Source organism: Rhinolophus sinicus, linkage group LG01 (assembly GCF_036562045.2).
Source record: "Rhinolophus sinicus isolate RSC01 linkage group LG01, ASM3656204v1, whole genome shotgun sequence".
In the NCBI taxonomy this organism is placed as follows: Eukaryota; Metazoa; Chordata; class Mammalia; order Chiroptera; family Rhinolophidae; genus Rhinolophus; species Rhinolophus sinicus.
This window is the reverse complement of record NC_133751.1, coordinates 162,675,980-162,692,604: the sequence shown is the minus strand read 5'-3', so window position 1 is coordinate 162,692,604 and position 16,625 is coordinate 162,675,980. Positions and strand designations below refer to the sequence as shown.

Genomic DNA, 16,625 nt, shown 5'->3' with positions numbered 1-16,625 from the left:
AAGCAACAAAGGAATAAGACAAATAAGTAAACAAAACTCATAGACACAGACAGTAATTTAGTGGTTACCAGGGCGTAAGGGGGGAGGGAGTAGTAGATGAGGGTAAAGGGGACCAAATATATGGTGATGGAAGGAGAACTGACTCTGGGTGGTGAACACACAATGTGATATACAGATGATGTATTAATATTACAGAATTGTAATATTACCTGAAACGTATGTAATTTTACTAACATTGTCACCCCCAATAAACTTGAATTTTTTTTAAAAAGAAAATTGACAATTTGGATTTATAAAAAGGTTATTTTTATGTCTTGTTTCTAAAATTTTTTATTGAAATATAACTGTAGTTTCAAAAATAACTTAAAAATTAAAATAACCCCTTTTTATTGAAAATTTATTTCTCAGTCTATCAGCAGGATATTAAGAATATTCCTGATAGTATGGAAGATATATACAAGGAATTTTCTTTATCCTAAGTCTAGATGTATAACTCTCCAGGGAAATTAACTTCTCCTTATCTTATTCCTCAGGTGCAATTATTGAATTTGTGAAAGAACTTCAGGATATAGAAGTTCCAGAATCATTTTCAGGAGAGTTAGAATGCATTGTATCCCCAGAAAATATAGAAGGCAAATGGTATCACAATGATGTAGAGCTTAAATCCAATGGCAAATACACAATTACATCTCGCCGTGGACGTCAGAACCTCACAGTCAAGGAGGTGACCAAAGAGGACCAGGGAGAATACAGCTTTGTTGTTGATGGGAAAAAGACAACCTGTAAACTAAAGATGAAACGTGAGTTTTCCCATTCCTGTTGGCCTACAGGGAGCATCATTATGGTTTATTGATTAAAAAAAAATGATTGTAACATTGTTTTTCCTCAATATATTTCACAGCCCGCCCCATTGCTATTCTACAAGGACTGAGTGATCAAAAAGTCTGCGAAGGCGACATTGTTCAGCTTGAAGTTAAAGTCTCCTTAGAAAATGTGGAAGGCGTCTGGATGAAAGATGGCCAAGAAGTGCAGCCCAGTGACAGAGTTCACATTGTGATAGACAAACAGTCACACATGCTGCTCATTGAAGACATGACTAAGGAGGACGCTGGAAATTACTCCTTCAACATTCCACTCCTTGGACTGTCAACCAGTGGACGCGTCTATGTCTATAGTGAGTGCAACTTACATAGTTTATGTGCACATTGTCAAGGGAGGTAGTGAACTTTAATGAAGAGACATTTAATACAGAATTAATATATATATTTTATTTGTGTGTGTGTGTGGTTTTGCAGGTGTTGATGTGATCACACCTCTAAAGGACGTTAATGTGATTGAGGGTACCAAGGCCGTGCTTGAATGTAAGGTCTCCGTCCCTGATGTGACTTCTGTCAAATGGTATTTAAATGATGAACAGATCAAGCCTGATGATCGTGTACAAGCCATTGTCAAAGGCACAAAGCAACGACTAGTGATTAACCGGACCCATGCTTCAGATGAAGGACCTTATAAGCTACTGGTTGGCAAAGTTGAAACCAGCTGTGTTCTCTCTGTAGAAAGTAAGGATGCCTCCATTTAACTTGTCATTATTTTAAGAATTCCATGTTCCCAGTGTAATAATAATCAAGTGATTATTTCATTTTTCCCCCCAGAAATTAAAATTATCAGAGGTCTTCACGACCTTACCTGTACAGAAACCCAAAATGTGGTCTTTGAGGTTGAGTTGTCCCACTCAGGAATTGATGTCTTGTGGAATTTCAAGGACAAAGAAATCAAACCCAGTTCTAAGTATAAAATTGAAGCTCATGGAAAAATATATAAGTTGACAGTTCTAAATATGATGAAAGATGATGAAGGAGAATATACATTTTATGCTGGAGAGAATATGACATCTGGAAAACTTACTGTGGCAGGTTGGTACATTTATCGTTTAATCCAAGTTCTTATGTGTGGCAGTTGTTTTAATTTGAGAAGTTATTGCCTTTTTGTTTCCCAAATTCCCACCAGTTTCTCGCTTTTATGCCTCTGCTTAGTCTTTTCTCAAAGCCAGTAGTACACGCACCACTGTCCCCACCAGACTAAATTCCAAATGGTCTTTCGAGCAAACCTACTTCAAATGCCTTCTCCTTAATCTTCCCATCTATAGAAGATCTTACTCCTCCAACCTCAGGATCATTTTATGTGTGCCTCTTTCATGGTCCTTACCATATACTTGTCTTATTCCCCCTTTCTCCTTCTTGCACCATGAGTATTCCAATGTATTTCATATGAGAGGTGATCAATAAATGTTTGTTGAATTGAGCTTTATTTAAACATTCCTACTCTGAACATGTATTTCTTTTGTAATCAGTTGCTGCTGCTTCCTTAACTTTTATTGCTTTTGTTCCCTTCACACTTTTTTATGAACTTGGTGGGTATTTTAAAAATATAAATCAATGTACTTGTGTCTCTTTCTCATGACACAAAGTAGATTATTTTCATTCAGCAGCAATCCCTAGCTTTAACATGAAGTATCAAAGCATAAGCCAATTATCAAGAAAAAAGTAGGAGTCATCATTAGTTTGTTTGATTCATTACAATTTAAGTATCAAGGAGTTGGGATATTACACTGAGATTAAATTGTGCTGTCCATGACATCTGGTAGATAAGTAAATCATATGGGGATAGTGTTTCTTATTTGGTATGAAAGTTTCATGCTTTATACTGTATTATATTATAAGATTTCCCCAGAGATTTGACAATGAGAAAACTTCTGAAACAATATTTCAGATCCTGAACTTTGATGTATTTAATATAAATTACATGTTTTTACATGTGTGACAGCAAGAAAAAAACTATGAGCCCCTATGTGATTTCACCCAAAATTTTTTAACTATCCACCATAGCCAGACATAGGTACTCAGGACACAAAAATGAATAAGGCATGGTATTTTTCTCAAGGAATTCACAAATTAGATACATCAGCAGCTACATTGCTAAAGGAGTAATTATTTCTGCGAGTGGATGATGACAAGGGAGGCAATGAGGGAAAAGCTTCATAGGAGAGTTGACATTTGTCAAAACAGTGATTTTTAGTACATAGAAATTCCTGATCAGATAGAAACATCAAAGATTTGGACAGTATGTTTAGCAATTTTTTTTCCAATCAAATACCAGACATATTTCCAGTAAATAATCCTTAGAAAACTAAGCAGAATGCTTTTGAAGAAGGAATTGCAGTAGAGGCCTTCCACATGGTATGCTACATGTTATGATTCTCAGAATTCCATGTTAACGTGACAGTTGCTTTTTATTTGCAAAACCTTCCTGATGCCAGTATTTTCGCTGGTTATCAGTTATGCACACTTAGAATGTGGGGCTTCTGTGACACCTTCTCAACCTGGGTTAACATAATTGTATTGGACATTTCGTGATATTCAAATTCACGTTTTAAATTTTGATATATTAAATTTGATCGATCCAAAGATTTCTTTATTGTGTAAATATTTTTAAAGGACTCACTCTTGTACTTCCTTTGTGCCAAAGGGGGGGCCATCTCCAAGCCACTCACAGACCAAACTGTAGCTGAATCCCAGGAAGCGGTGTTTGAATGTGAAGTTGCCAACCCTGATTCCGAAGGTGAATGGTTGAAGGATGACAAACACCTACCGCTGAGTAACAATATTAAAAGTGAATCTGATGGCCACAAAAGGAGACTTATCATTACTGTCACCAAATTAGATGACATTGGAGAGTACACCTACAAGGTGGCCACCTCTAAAACTTCTGCCAAACTCAAAGTTGAAGGTCAGTGATGTAATAACAGATTTATCTGTTTCAAATCCTATTACATTCTTGACAGTTACCATTTTAAAAGTCAAATGGTGTAATCGTTTTGGATGCCATAAATCTTTATTTCATGAAATCATCATAAACTCTCTTAGCTTTCTTTCTGAGCCATATACCCCAAGGTGCAGAATTGTTTATAAGATGTGTTTATGTGAAGAAGCCATTTCTTAGGTGCTAGCTCTATGGAACAGCTAAACTAGATGTTCTCATTCTCCATTACTCTTTCATTCTTCTCCAATCAATCTATGAAGCTATTAGTATATGGTTTTGCAAATTTCCTCCCATTCAAACATAGGAGAAAAAGTTATTGCACAGTATATATTTCAAATTGGATCCCAGGTTTTCCTAAATAATCTCAAGGAGTCTTTTAACACAGAGGTGCTACATAACTGCAAAATTTTTGATAACCATTTGTTTGCAAGATGACCAGGTAATGATCTCATTCAGGACTTCTTTTATTTGATGATATGATCTATATTTTCTAAACCAATCTTAAATTTTTCTTTAGCTGTCAAAATTAAGAAGACTCTGAAGAACCTCACAGTGACAGAGACACAGGATGCTGTTTTCACTGTTGAGCTAACTCACCCTGATGTGAAAGGCGTCCAGTGGATCAGAAATGCAGTTGTGCTGCAGTCCAATGACAAATACAGCATCTCAGTCAAAGGAACAGTTTACTCTCTGAGAATTAAAAACTGTGCCATTGTGGATGAGTCTGTTTATGGCTTCAAGCTTGGAAGGCTAGGAGCCAGTGCCAGACTGCACGTTGAGAGTAAGTTGACTTAGACGCACTTTATAAGTTGCCAACTCATGGGCACCATTAAGTTAACCAAATCACTGAATTGCTTCAACTTTCCTTATTAGCTATCAAGATCATTAAAAAGCCAAAGGATGTAACTGCCTTGGAAAACACCACTGTTGCCTTTGAAGTCAGTGTTTCCCATGACACGGTTCCAGTAAAATGGTTTCACAAGAATGTGGAGATTAAGGCAAGTGACAAACACAGACTGGTCTCAGAAAGGAAGGTCCACAAACTGATGCTGCAGCACATTTCCCCCTCCGATGCTGGGGAATATACAGCTATGGTGGGACAACTGGAATGCAAAGCTAAACTGTTTGTGGAGAGTAAGTATTTGGCAGCCCCTGCCACGTTTCCCTAGATGACTCCCATTTATTCGTTTGTTTGTTTGATTCATCCATATTTTAAAAAATAAAATACATTAACTGACGTACCCTCTGATTTTCCCAAGCATTACATATTACAAAAACCATGAAAAGCATTGAAGTGCCTGAAACCAAAACTGCCTCCTTTGAGTGCGAGGTATCCCATTTCAATGTCCCTTCCATGTGGCTGAAGAATGGTGTGGAGATTGAGATGAGTGAAAAGTTCAAGATAGTCGTTCAGGGAAAACTCCATCAGCTAATCATCATGAACACCAGCACAGAGGACGCAGCAGAATACACGTTTGTCTGTGGCAATGACCATATCAGCGCCACCCTGAAAGTGACCCGTAAGTAAAATAAATTAAATACACACACACACACACACCTTGGGTGCCAAAAAAAATGTGTACACATTTTAAGAGATGTTATCTATGCTCAGCAGTAGTTTGCCATAATCAGAAGTGTCTGGATGCTGATGGTAACCACTTTGAGCCCCTCTTGTAATTGCAGAAGTCAAATGTGACTTGTATTCATTTATTGTTATCAGTATATATTGAATATTACAGTGTTAATACAGTTTTTTCCTTTCTTAAAATGTGTACTTTTTTGGCACCGGATAGATAGATATTGGCACCAGGTAGAGAGAGAGAGAGAGAGAGAGAGAGAGAGAGAGAGATAGACAGACAGACAGACAGACAGACCGACCTGTCTGTCTGTCTGTCTGTCTCCCTGTCTATCTATCTATCTATCTGTCTGTCTGTCTGTCTGTCTGTCTGTCTGTCTGTCTATCTATCTATCTATCTATCTATCTATCTATCTATCTATTATCTTCTATCTATCATCTACCTATAATAGCCAGTAGACTCATTGTTAGTCCATATCTTACACATTTCCTTCCTGACCATTTAATCCACTGAAAAAATGATTGAAATGTCTACTGAGAGTTCACACTGAGTTAAGCACTAGCATCTCCACCTAGATAAAATTTTTCAATTAGAATAGCATTGAAAGGCTACCTGTAGTGGGGCTCCAATGTCTGTCACTTGTTCTTTTGATTCTTCTATGACTTGGCATTGTCCTGTAGAGAGAGGGGTACCTGGAAGTTATCATAGCTCGTATCTCTGAACTGTAATCACCTTAACAGACATACTAAACACATTCTGGTTTTCATTCTGCGCCTGTTGTGACCCACATCATATTGACATAAAGTCTCCTTCCCCCTTTGCAGCAATCATGATTACATCCATGCTGAAGGACATCAATGCTGAAGAAAAAGACACCATTACCTTTGAGGTGACAGTGAATCATGAAGGCATCTCTTACAAATGGTTAAAGAATGGTGTGGAAATCAAATCAACTGATAGGTGCCAGATGAGAACCAAACAGCTCACGCACTCACTGAACATCAGAAATGTTCACTTTGGAGATGCTGCTGAGTACACCTTTGTGGCTGGAAAAGCTAAATCAACAGCCACCCTTTACGTGGAAGGTATGACTGCATAAATGTCATATTTATAAAAATAATGTCAAACATACTATATAAAATGTTACTCAGTGTATCAGTTGATGAATGGATGAATAAAATGTGATATATCCATGCAATGGAATATTATTCCGCAATAAAAACAAAGTACTGATATGTGCCACAACATGGATGAACCCTGAAAACTTTATGCTGAGTGAAAGAAGCCAGTCACAAAGGATCACATATTGTATGATTCCATTTACGTGAAATCTTCAGAATATAAACATTTATGGAGACATAGATTGGCCTAAGTCTGAGGAGAAACAATCAGAGAGGCTTGGGAAGTGATGGCTAAGGGGTTCATGGTTTCTTTCTGGGGTAACAAGAATGTTCTCAAATTGATTGTAGCAATGGTTGCACCACTCTGACTATACTAAAACCCACTGAATCGCCTACTTTAAATGGGTGAATTGTATTGTATGTGAATTATATCTTAATAAAGCTGTTAAAAAGGTTAATTCTTTTATATGCTATTTTTCAGCGCGTCATATAGAATTTAGGAAACACATTAAGGACATTAAGGTTCTAGAGAAGAAGCGAGCCATGTTTGAATGTGAAGTTTCTGAACCTGACATCATTGTACAGTGGATGAAAGATGGCCAAGAACTACAGATTGCGGACAGGTTAGTTGTTTTATCTTGCTATATTCCAGCAAGCCCCAGTTTGCTTTGATTCATCCTACATAAAACTTCAATTTCCATTTCATCCATAGAATAAAGATACAGCAGGAGAAATACGTACACCGCCTTCTCATCCCGTCGACCCGGATGTCTGATGCCGGGCAGTACACAGTAGTGGCAGGAGGCAACACGTCCACTGCTAACCTCTTTGTAGAGGGCCGAGATGTTCGCATCCGAAGTATTAAAAAGGAGGTTCAGGTATTAGATACATGCCAGATTTGGGGGGAATTGTCGATAGTCCATAATCCATAATTTTATATTTTAATTATTAACTTTTAAATTGTCTAACCACAGTCTTCTAAAGAATTAAGTCAGGTGATCCCTTCTGGCCTAGTTTCTTATGCTAACATCAATTTAGTCACAGTTTCCTCTCACTTAGGGAATAAGTGTCCTTAGCAGCTGTCAAAATTTTTTAATTAAAGCAGCTGTAGAAACTTCACTGTCTAAAAAATGGCTACTTGCCAAACAGCACCAACCAGAAAAGAACTAAAATTTTAATTGTGGCATTCACACATCAACTAGAATTAGGGAATTGAGAACAAAGTAGCATTTTCTCAGAAGCTGCCTATTATGGAGAGGTGGGTATGTAGGGACTTGGCTGAGAACACTTACTCTGAGGTCCAAGAGGAAGACCAGTTTGAGCAAAGCTGGATTCCTAGCAAGGATCTGAGAAAACATCTTTGCTCTTTACTACATGAGCTTGTCCTCAGGTGCCAGTCTTCCCACATGGTATAATGGAGGTGGCATGTTAAGAGAAATGTCATTTTGGCTTCATCATATTGCTCATCCAGGAAAAAACAGGCGTTTCAGGCCATTAGCCATAGTGAGAAAGACTTCAGTGAGGGCTCAGACAACCTGGATATGCCGTCCATCCTTTATTGTCCAATTCTCAACCTTGATTTCCTCACTTTCAAAATAATTCCTACCTAGTCCACAAGGTTTTTGTTCATATCACATTGAATAGTACTTAAAAGAGTATAATACATAGTATAGGACTTGAAAGAGTATAATAAATAATAGGTGGAAAGTGTCATTATTTCTGTTGTATTAATTAAGAAGCCAACATTTAAGGATCAAATCATTGCCTCTTTGGGGCACCCTCTCTCTTCGGGGCAACCTTCTTTTTCAGGGCAGGTGTAAGCATGATTCTCTACAAAAGAGTTTGGGTGCTATTTGTCCAAGGATGGGCAGGAAAAATTAGAACATGCTATGCCAAGTCAACTTATTATATCATAATGTATGGGTTTTACATGCTCTTCAAAAGAGCAGTAGTAGGAACAGGTTAACTGAAAGGATATCAGGGCTTCAATTTTCTTTTTGTTTCTTCGTCAAAAGGTTATTGAGAAACAACGTGCCGTTGTTGAGTTTGAGGTCAATGAAGATGATGTTGATGCCCACTGGTATAAAGATGGCATTGAAATCAATTTCCAAATCCAAGAACGACACCAATATGTTGTAGAGAGAAGAATCCACCGGATGTTTATCTCTGAGACCAGGCATAGTGATGCCGGTGAATACACCTTTGTGGCAGGAAGGAATAGGAGTTCTGTTACTCTCTACGTCAATGGTAGGTAGAGACTTTAACTTATTTGGTGGATCCAACTGGAATAAGCCTCCCTGTTAGTTTACTAAAGTTCTGGTAGTTCCTGGGTAATTTCTAAAGAACCCATGATACTCATGTGGTTACATCTATATTTATTTTCACATCATAACTATGGAAAAGGATGGCAGCTGTTAAAACAGCTGTTACGATGTTGTTTTCAAAAAGCACCTAATGGCTAGATCTCTATATAGTTGGTCAACACTATGGAATATCCACTACATGTCAATTATAATATACCCCAAATGGCTTTGTAGGTACAACATTCAGCTCTTCTAGTTCTCCGCCCTTGGCCCTAACTGCTTGAGTACTAGTAGCACTACCAAGCAATAGGGGCATTTCCCCCCTCTAGTCTGCAGTGCCTGGAAGAACACAGAGGTCCCCTCTGAGACCACAAAGGGCCTAGAGAGCCACAGGCGATGCAGAACACCTTCTCTCTGTCTCAAGCTCTATGACCAGGGGCTTTTACTTTGGAGGAGGTATTCCTCACGCTATCAAGTCCTCAGAGGAGTACCATTAAACCATGCACTTTCCTTGTTAGAGACCTTAGAGCTGAATTTGAGGCTAACTTTGACCTGAGACTAACCTAGATACACAGAGAAAACAGAACCCCCATCTCTATCCTTATCTTGGGCCATATCTATCTGCACAAATACCCTTGAGGTAGATGAAGGAACCCTAGCAGTGATCTCAAGGTTCCCCAAAATGAAGCATATTGCCAACATTCCCTTGGTCCCTAGGAGACCAAATAGTCATGGTATCCCATTATTATTTCTATGTTACTGATGGGGATACTGAGGCACGGAGAAGTAAAAGTCTTTTCTATGGCAGTGCCAGAAACCAGCTTCACAGAAGTCATTTCTCCCCATTTCTGTGTTCTGTGAATTACCTAGTTCCCCTCATTCATCACAAGACTAAGAATGTGCCTTCATCAGCATAACAGGAGAGCTGATTTTTAAAACATCTACCCAATTACATTTAACTAGATCTGAAATAACATTCATTCATTCTTTGATGTGTACTGATACAGTTCTCTGGCACCTGTATATAAAGAAATGACTATGACATATACGCAGATACTTGCGAAACAAGCAAACCTGAATGGGACAAGCCACCTCACCAATGTGGTTTGCCCAAATGACTTTTTAAAATACATAGCAAGTGGAAGTTGTTCTCGAATTCTTTAGGGTACTGACCATCTCTATACCCTACCTAGACCCTGACAAGGAACAGGTAACCATGTTATGTTGAGAAACTCAATACTTTCAATATCCCCTGCCCCATGCAAAATATCCAAAGTATCTTTCTAAAACTATTCCCTCTACTCAGGGACCAAATTCCAAATGTTTTCTTCTGTGTTACAACAAAGAATGTCCTAATATTTTCAGGCAAGTAAAGCTACAACAATTTCAAAGGTTTGTTTCCAGGCATGTAATCACCTGGCAACTAATTAATGTAGAATTTCATGGGCTCGTCCATGTTTGTGTGCTTTTTCATGAACTATTTGTTTTCATTTACTCTCAGCTCCAGAACCGCCCCAAGTTCTGCAGGAGCTTCAGCCTGTTACTGTGCAATCTGGCAAGCCTGCCCGCTTCTGTGCTGTGATATCTGGCAGACCACAGCCCCGAATTTCCTGGTACAAGGAAGAGCAGCTGCTTTCCACTGGCTTCAAGTGCAAATTTCTTCACGATGGGCAAGAGTACACACTTTTGTTAATTGAAGCCTTCCCAGAGGACGCAGCTGTCTATACCTGTGAAGCCAAGAATGATTATGGAGTTGCCACAACCTCAGCCTCGCTCTCGGTGGAAGGTAGGAATGCCTTGCTACTTCTCAGCTTTAAATACAACCGAAGAAAGCAGCTTTTGCCTCCCCCAGTGCATTTAAAAAATACAATTTGGAGCTCATAAAAGTAGATTGCTCCTCAAGTGTAAAACTCTGAATGTGCTCCACTGCAACGTAAATTAAGATAAATTGGCATGCTCCCTTCTACGAGGTGTGTGTGGTGACTCAGTCATGATAAATCTTCTGATCCCTTTTCTTTAGTTCCAGAGGTTGTGTCTCCTGATCAGGAAATGCCAGTTTATCCTCCCGCCATCATCACCCCACTTCAGGACACTGTCACTTCTGAGGGACGGCCAGCCCGTTTTCAGTGCAGAGTTTCTGGAACAGGTAGGTTTACAAGCAGAGGTTCATTGCTAATATTTGCAAAGAACAATGTGGAGGAAAAGTTTTCTCAACTTTTCCTCCATTACAAACATCCCTGATGCATAATTTGAAGTTTAATGGGACTCTTGCAGAAGACTTACTTTAATTGTTAAATTAAAACTTAGATTATTGTTTTCCAATTCTGGACTGTATACCTGAAAATGATTAAGGAGGTAAATTTTATGTGTTTTTTTTTAACCACAATAGAAAAATGAATTAGATTGGTGTTTTCAAATGTTTTAAACTTCAGAAAATTTCATATTCCCTTTATGATTGTAGTTGCACTTTTATCTCTTGAAAAAATATTATAAAAACTATAGTTATTGTTAGATTAAATATAAAGCATCTACATGTGTTTTAAAATAAGAGTATACTTATATATAAGACATTATTCATTCTATGGACAATGTTTGTGTGAAGAGGTGTATTTCTTTGGAAGGCACTATATGCTATAGTGGTCAAAAGTAAAGGTTTTACGGTCAGAGAGTTTGGATTTTTTCAATCTTGGCTCCACTCTGTGACCTTAGGCAAACATGTGATTTATCTGGTTCTCTTTCCCTTATGAATAAAATGGGAATAATACTGCATTCAGTCTTAGACTGTACATTTCATGAAGGCGGGGATTCTGTCTTAGTACCTAGAACCGTATGCCTGCAAAGCAGTGGCTACTTGAAAGGAAGCTCTGTGAGAACAAGGGTGGATCTTTGTCCTAGAACAGCTCCGCACAACAGACACTCGAGAAGTAATTGTTAATTGGACAAACTAGTGATTGTTAAATGACTAATACCAATCACTTAAGACTATTATCAGGATTCCATTAGATAGCCCAAGTCAGCACTTAGCATAGTACCCATCATATAGCAATCCCTCAGTCAGTTATTAGCTGTTAAGATTTTTTTGATTGGGGCATGCTACCCAAACACCAAGAGCCCCGTGCCCCTACTCCAGGATTCTGACCTAGTCAGAATGAGATAAAATGTTTGGAACCATTTCAAGCCAATCATGATTATAAACTGACCTCAGACAGGGGCAAGAAAAATCAACTTCATCCCAACTGAAAATCACTCCCTCATTTCCTTAGCTCTTGTATACCATCATCAGAGGGAAATGCTCAAAGCCTGGGCGTCTCATAGCACTGCTAATAAGTTTTATTGTTTTGTTTTGTTTATTATGTCTCCCATTAGTTTATGGCCCCGTCTCTACATTGCCAAAAGCCATTTTCCTGAATAAGTTAGTTGGGCCTCTCTGACCTAATAATTTCCTCCCCTGGGATGGAGTGCTGATCTAGAAACCAAATGGACCTGTTTGATTTTAGGAGCATAATTAAAGGATGTAATGTATGCAAAGCTCCTATAGGCATGGCAGGTGACTGGTGCTCAATACATTAATTTTATTATAGCCATAGAGAGGAATTATATAAACATAAAATTCTGGTATTGCGTGAGCAACATGGACAAATAACTAGACTTTGTTGCTTTAAGTCATAATGTTTGAGAAATACTAAATATCAAGAAATGAGAACTGATCTGATAATATTTTACTAACACAATAAAGAAAAATGCATTTTAATATCAAATTCACTAAAACCACACTAAATAATTTATCTTCATATTAAATTTTTAGAGGAAAATTTTCAAATAAATATACATGTATTTGGATTGTCCAAAGTAGTGAATATTAACAATATTTGTACAATGCCTTTTATTTTATAAATCATATTATAGTTTTGCCTTTAAGGTGTTGCAAAAATACATTTGAAGTCCTCAACAAGACTCCAATTGGCATAGAAAGAGAAAAATGTCTACCTTTTCAACATGATTTATGTTTAAATGTTTGAATGGACTTTAACAATTCATGAGATCATTAATTCTCTATGTGTAGTAATATTTATACACACATAACACCATCTTGTAAATGTATATTCTAGATGACAAAAATTAAATTCACTAAAGAAAATATTCTTTTAAAAACTTACAAAATCACGTAGTTTCATCTCCCCAGGACTGAAAATATTTATACAACTTCCTCTGGAAAGGTATTGCCTTAAGAAAGCAAGTGCAACCCTGCCTTCCACATATGGGGGAAAAAATTATGAGTCTTTGAAGCTCGAGCACATGTTTTGGGGAACTCAAAACTTTGGGAAGCATGGAACATGGTCCTGAGCAATCCGGTGAGGCTTTCAGAGCAGTAAAAATGTTGTCTAGTGAAGGTCTCTGGTGCCACCTACTGGTAGAAGAGCGATTTGAAAAGGAGAATTTTAAAACTTGCAGCTTTTTGCTAGTGTTTATTCTACAGATAATGAGTCTGTATCATTTGGAGGCTTACAGAGTGACAGCTAGCTCAGTGAAGGGAGAACTAATTCATCCAACCATGATGAATGCCCATTGTTCATTTAAGCATCTATTCAGTTTTATTCTACCCACACTTGTGTTCCTTCTATTGAGACATTAGGCTAGACGTTAGGGAATGCCAAGACCAGGCTGTTGCCTTCGCAGAGCTCAATGTGCAAGTGAGGAGATGCACAACTAGATCCCAAGGTTGTAAGTGCTGTAACATCCCACACTCTCAGTGTTCTGCGTCTGAGAGCCAGTCGGAGAAAGATGCATGGACTGAGCATTGAGGAATCAATAGGGCCATTGAGCACAATGGTGTCCAAGGCAGAGAACAACATGAATGCACAAAGTCACAGAGCATGCGAGAACACTTCATGTGCTGGAAGTAACAAGTGGTTCAAGTATGGTCGGAGCGTGATTTAACAAGGGAGCAAAAAGGCTAGGGCCCGATACTGAAGTGTTTGGTATTCTATGCTTGGCATTTCAGATTTTATCTTGTTTCCATTGAGGAGCTAGCCAATGAAGGGTTTCTAAGCACCTGGGAAACATGATCAGATTTGCTTTTTACAAATTATGCTATGATAGTGAAAGGTGGAATGGACAGGTCTGGGAGGTGAGACGAGAGGTAAGGGACCCGGGGAGAGGCTTTCACAATCGGCTTGGAGAGTGCTGACAAGACCCTCAACTAGGGGAGTCAGGAGAAAGAAGGAGGTAAATTGTAGAATTCAGGGGGTAGAATGAACAAGATTTAGGGACCAAATACAATGAAGTGGTGGGGGTAAGGAGCAGGGGCAGCGAGGGGGCCTTACAGAAGCTCCAAGAAGCCAATGACCAACACAGATAGTGGCAGCCCAGCCAGGAGCACCAAATCCATTACCAAGAGAGGTCTCACCTTTTAGCTCATTTATTGTTGGTAACTCATGTCTGTCCTAGTGCTTCATTCGGTCCACCAAAGGAAAAAGTTGTCAATAAGAATAAGCAGAGAACCTCATCTGGGGGCATACCACGCTCTCCATGCTTCCATTTCCATTGATAATTAAACAAATTAACTAACTAGTTGTAAGGTGATTACTAAATTCCATGTGACAGTGTTACCTATTACATACCTGCCTTGTGGTGTGTCATTGACAGCACTGCTGATCCCTTCCATGATGTTAGACGTTCTTGCTTTACTGGCTGACTGGTGCAGTGGTTTATAAAATCCTTTCATCAGTGTATGTCATTTAATCCGCACACCAACTTTATGCAATGAATAGCCCATGAATTATTATGCATATCATTTTATAAATGAGAAGACTGGTCCAGAGAGATGAAATGACATATCTAAAGTCACATAGCTGGTAAACTATAGTGTCATGATTCCATTTTCTACCTTTTATTGTTATCTAAGGAAGTGAAAAGGTTTGTTTCTTTAAAAGGAGAACCTGTAGTTTATAAATAACTCAATACCATGTGGGAAGGAGGAAACCCTTCATAAACCAATAATTGTGCTAAATGAAAACAAATGCTAGATGACTAGGCTATTAGAAGATCCCCATGGATGATATTGAGATATAGAAGTGATATAGTGACTGTACCCCCAAAGCAAGATGGCTTTGATTTTGGCCTTTAAAACAAGTAACTAAATTTAAATTCACTCTTGACTTACCGGGTTATTATTTTAATGCAATATTTTTACAAGTGCCCATTACCATAAATTATAACATAATAATGTTATTTTATCACTACTTTTGGGGTTTTATTTTATATCATTTTAAGATGGTTCAAATACTTGCATGGAAATAGCTAGTTTTATTATTATTTACTATTGCCTCTACTTTGAAAAAAGCCTAATATATCTAAGATCCCCAAATTCCATGATTCATTCTTTCAATTCAAAAAGTATTTTCAAGTTAAAAATTATTTTCTGTGGTGAGGAGGAACTTTCAATGCTTGCTCATTGGTAATGAAAAAATAGAATTTTTTTCTTCAGTTCACAGGGTGTCTGTTTTAGACATTGTAGGATGTTGATCTTCTCGGCTCTCCTTTTGATTGATCTTTCTGCACACCAGAAGTGCAGATTTTCTTCACTTCCTGTCCCAGTAGGCAACTAAATCCCAGATCAAACGCCACATAATGACTGTTTCTCAGGACTATCTTTTTCTCAAGGTCACTGAGTATATCAAAATCATTTCCTTGCTTCCACAACATGCAACTCAAATGATTAAAAATAATACAGCTAAAATTGTAAAATTTTAAACATTGCTACCAGTTTATACACTGGGTTTTTCTAGAGTCATATTTCCTTCTTAAAGATGAAAAGAAATCATGTAAGAGCAGATGTGGCATGCCTAAAAGAAAAGTATGAAGTTATTAAGATAGATATGAAATATAGTCACCAGTATATTTGAGTTTTCAGGTAAATTTAAAATATCTACTTCTGTTTGTGATTTAAATATCCCTTTCCTTTTGTGATACAGATCTAAAAGTGTCTTGGTACAGCAAGGACAAGAAAATCAAGCCATCTCGTTTCTTTAGAATGACTCAATTTGAAGACACTTACCAACTGGAAATTGCTGAAGCTTATCCAGAAGATGAAGGAATTTATACTTTTGTTGCTAATAATTCCGTAGGTCAAGTATCAAGCACAGCCAACTTGAAACTGGAAGGTAGAGTAAAACAATTTTAACAAACACATTTAAATATAGATCTAATCTCATCATGTCAGTAACAATCACTAAATATTTCATGTAAATCATCGTTGGTCCTACTATTCTCTTTTAATGCAACTAATTGTTTCATATTATATGTGATGTTCTCACTTTTCCTTCACCCTTTCTCATTAAGAATTACAAACATTATGAAACATTTTTTATTTTTCCCTGCTTTATCTCCATAACATTTTTTAATGTATCGCTCTCATCACCAGCTTTCATGCTTCCTGATCAGCATGTATCAGAATGGGTAGAAATGTGCTTAAGGAAATAGATAAATCTGTTTTCTCATTTCGCTAGGATAAAAATTGTTTTAAAAAAATTAATCTAAAAGTGTTATCATCCCCCTATTGTGTTGACACAATTCTGATTTCACAGAAGTGACAGTGGACGATTTCAGGTCTGTACACCAGCTAGATGTATTCACCGTCATTCAAAGAATGCCTAAGGATCGAGGGGCGCAGTCCTAAGATGGTTTAAGATTTCTGTTCCTGGGGCTCTTAAATTACAATCAGAAACACTTCCTCAGTGGGGCAATTTGATTCAAAATGAGACAACTAATTTTACACGGTCAGATTATTTTCTCTGAGCTAAGTT

General features: G+C 37.8%; 1 protein-coding gene across 2 annotated transcripts in view; it reads left to right on the top strand.

Annotated features, from left to right (window-relative positions):
• Positions 1-16,625, top strand: part of TTN (titin) — a 270,598-nt gene that overhangs the window by 33,288 nt on the left and 220,685 nt on the right. For both annotated transcript variants that reach the window (XM_074338692.1, XM_019739278.2), the window contains exons 30-44: positions 534-800; positions 902-1,174; positions 1,296-1,559; positions 1,653-1,913; positions 3,526-3,786; positions 4,337-4,600; positions 4,693-4,953; positions 5,079-5,339; positions 6,221-6,481; positions 6,999-7,140; positions 7,230-7,395; positions 8,533-8,764; positions 10,322-10,606; positions 10,841-10,966; positions 15,795-15,983. In XM_074338692.1, coding sequence (XP_074194793.1) covers positions 534-800; positions 902-1,174; positions 1,296-1,559; positions 1,653-1,913; positions 3,526-3,786; positions 4,337-4,600; positions 4,693-4,953; positions 5,079-5,339; positions 6,221-6,481; positions 6,999-7,140; positions 7,230-7,395; positions 8,533-8,764; positions 10,322-10,606; positions 10,841-10,966; positions 15,795-15,983 — 3,513 coding nt within the window. The remainder of the gene's footprint in view (positions 1-533; positions 801-901; positions 1,175-1,295; positions 1,560-1,652; positions 1,914-3,525; positions 3,787-4,336; positions 4,601-4,692; positions 4,954-5,078; positions 5,340-6,220; positions 6,482-6,998; positions 7,141-7,229; positions 7,396-8,532; positions 8,765-10,321; positions 10,607-10,840; positions 10,967-15,794; positions 15,984-16,625) is intronic.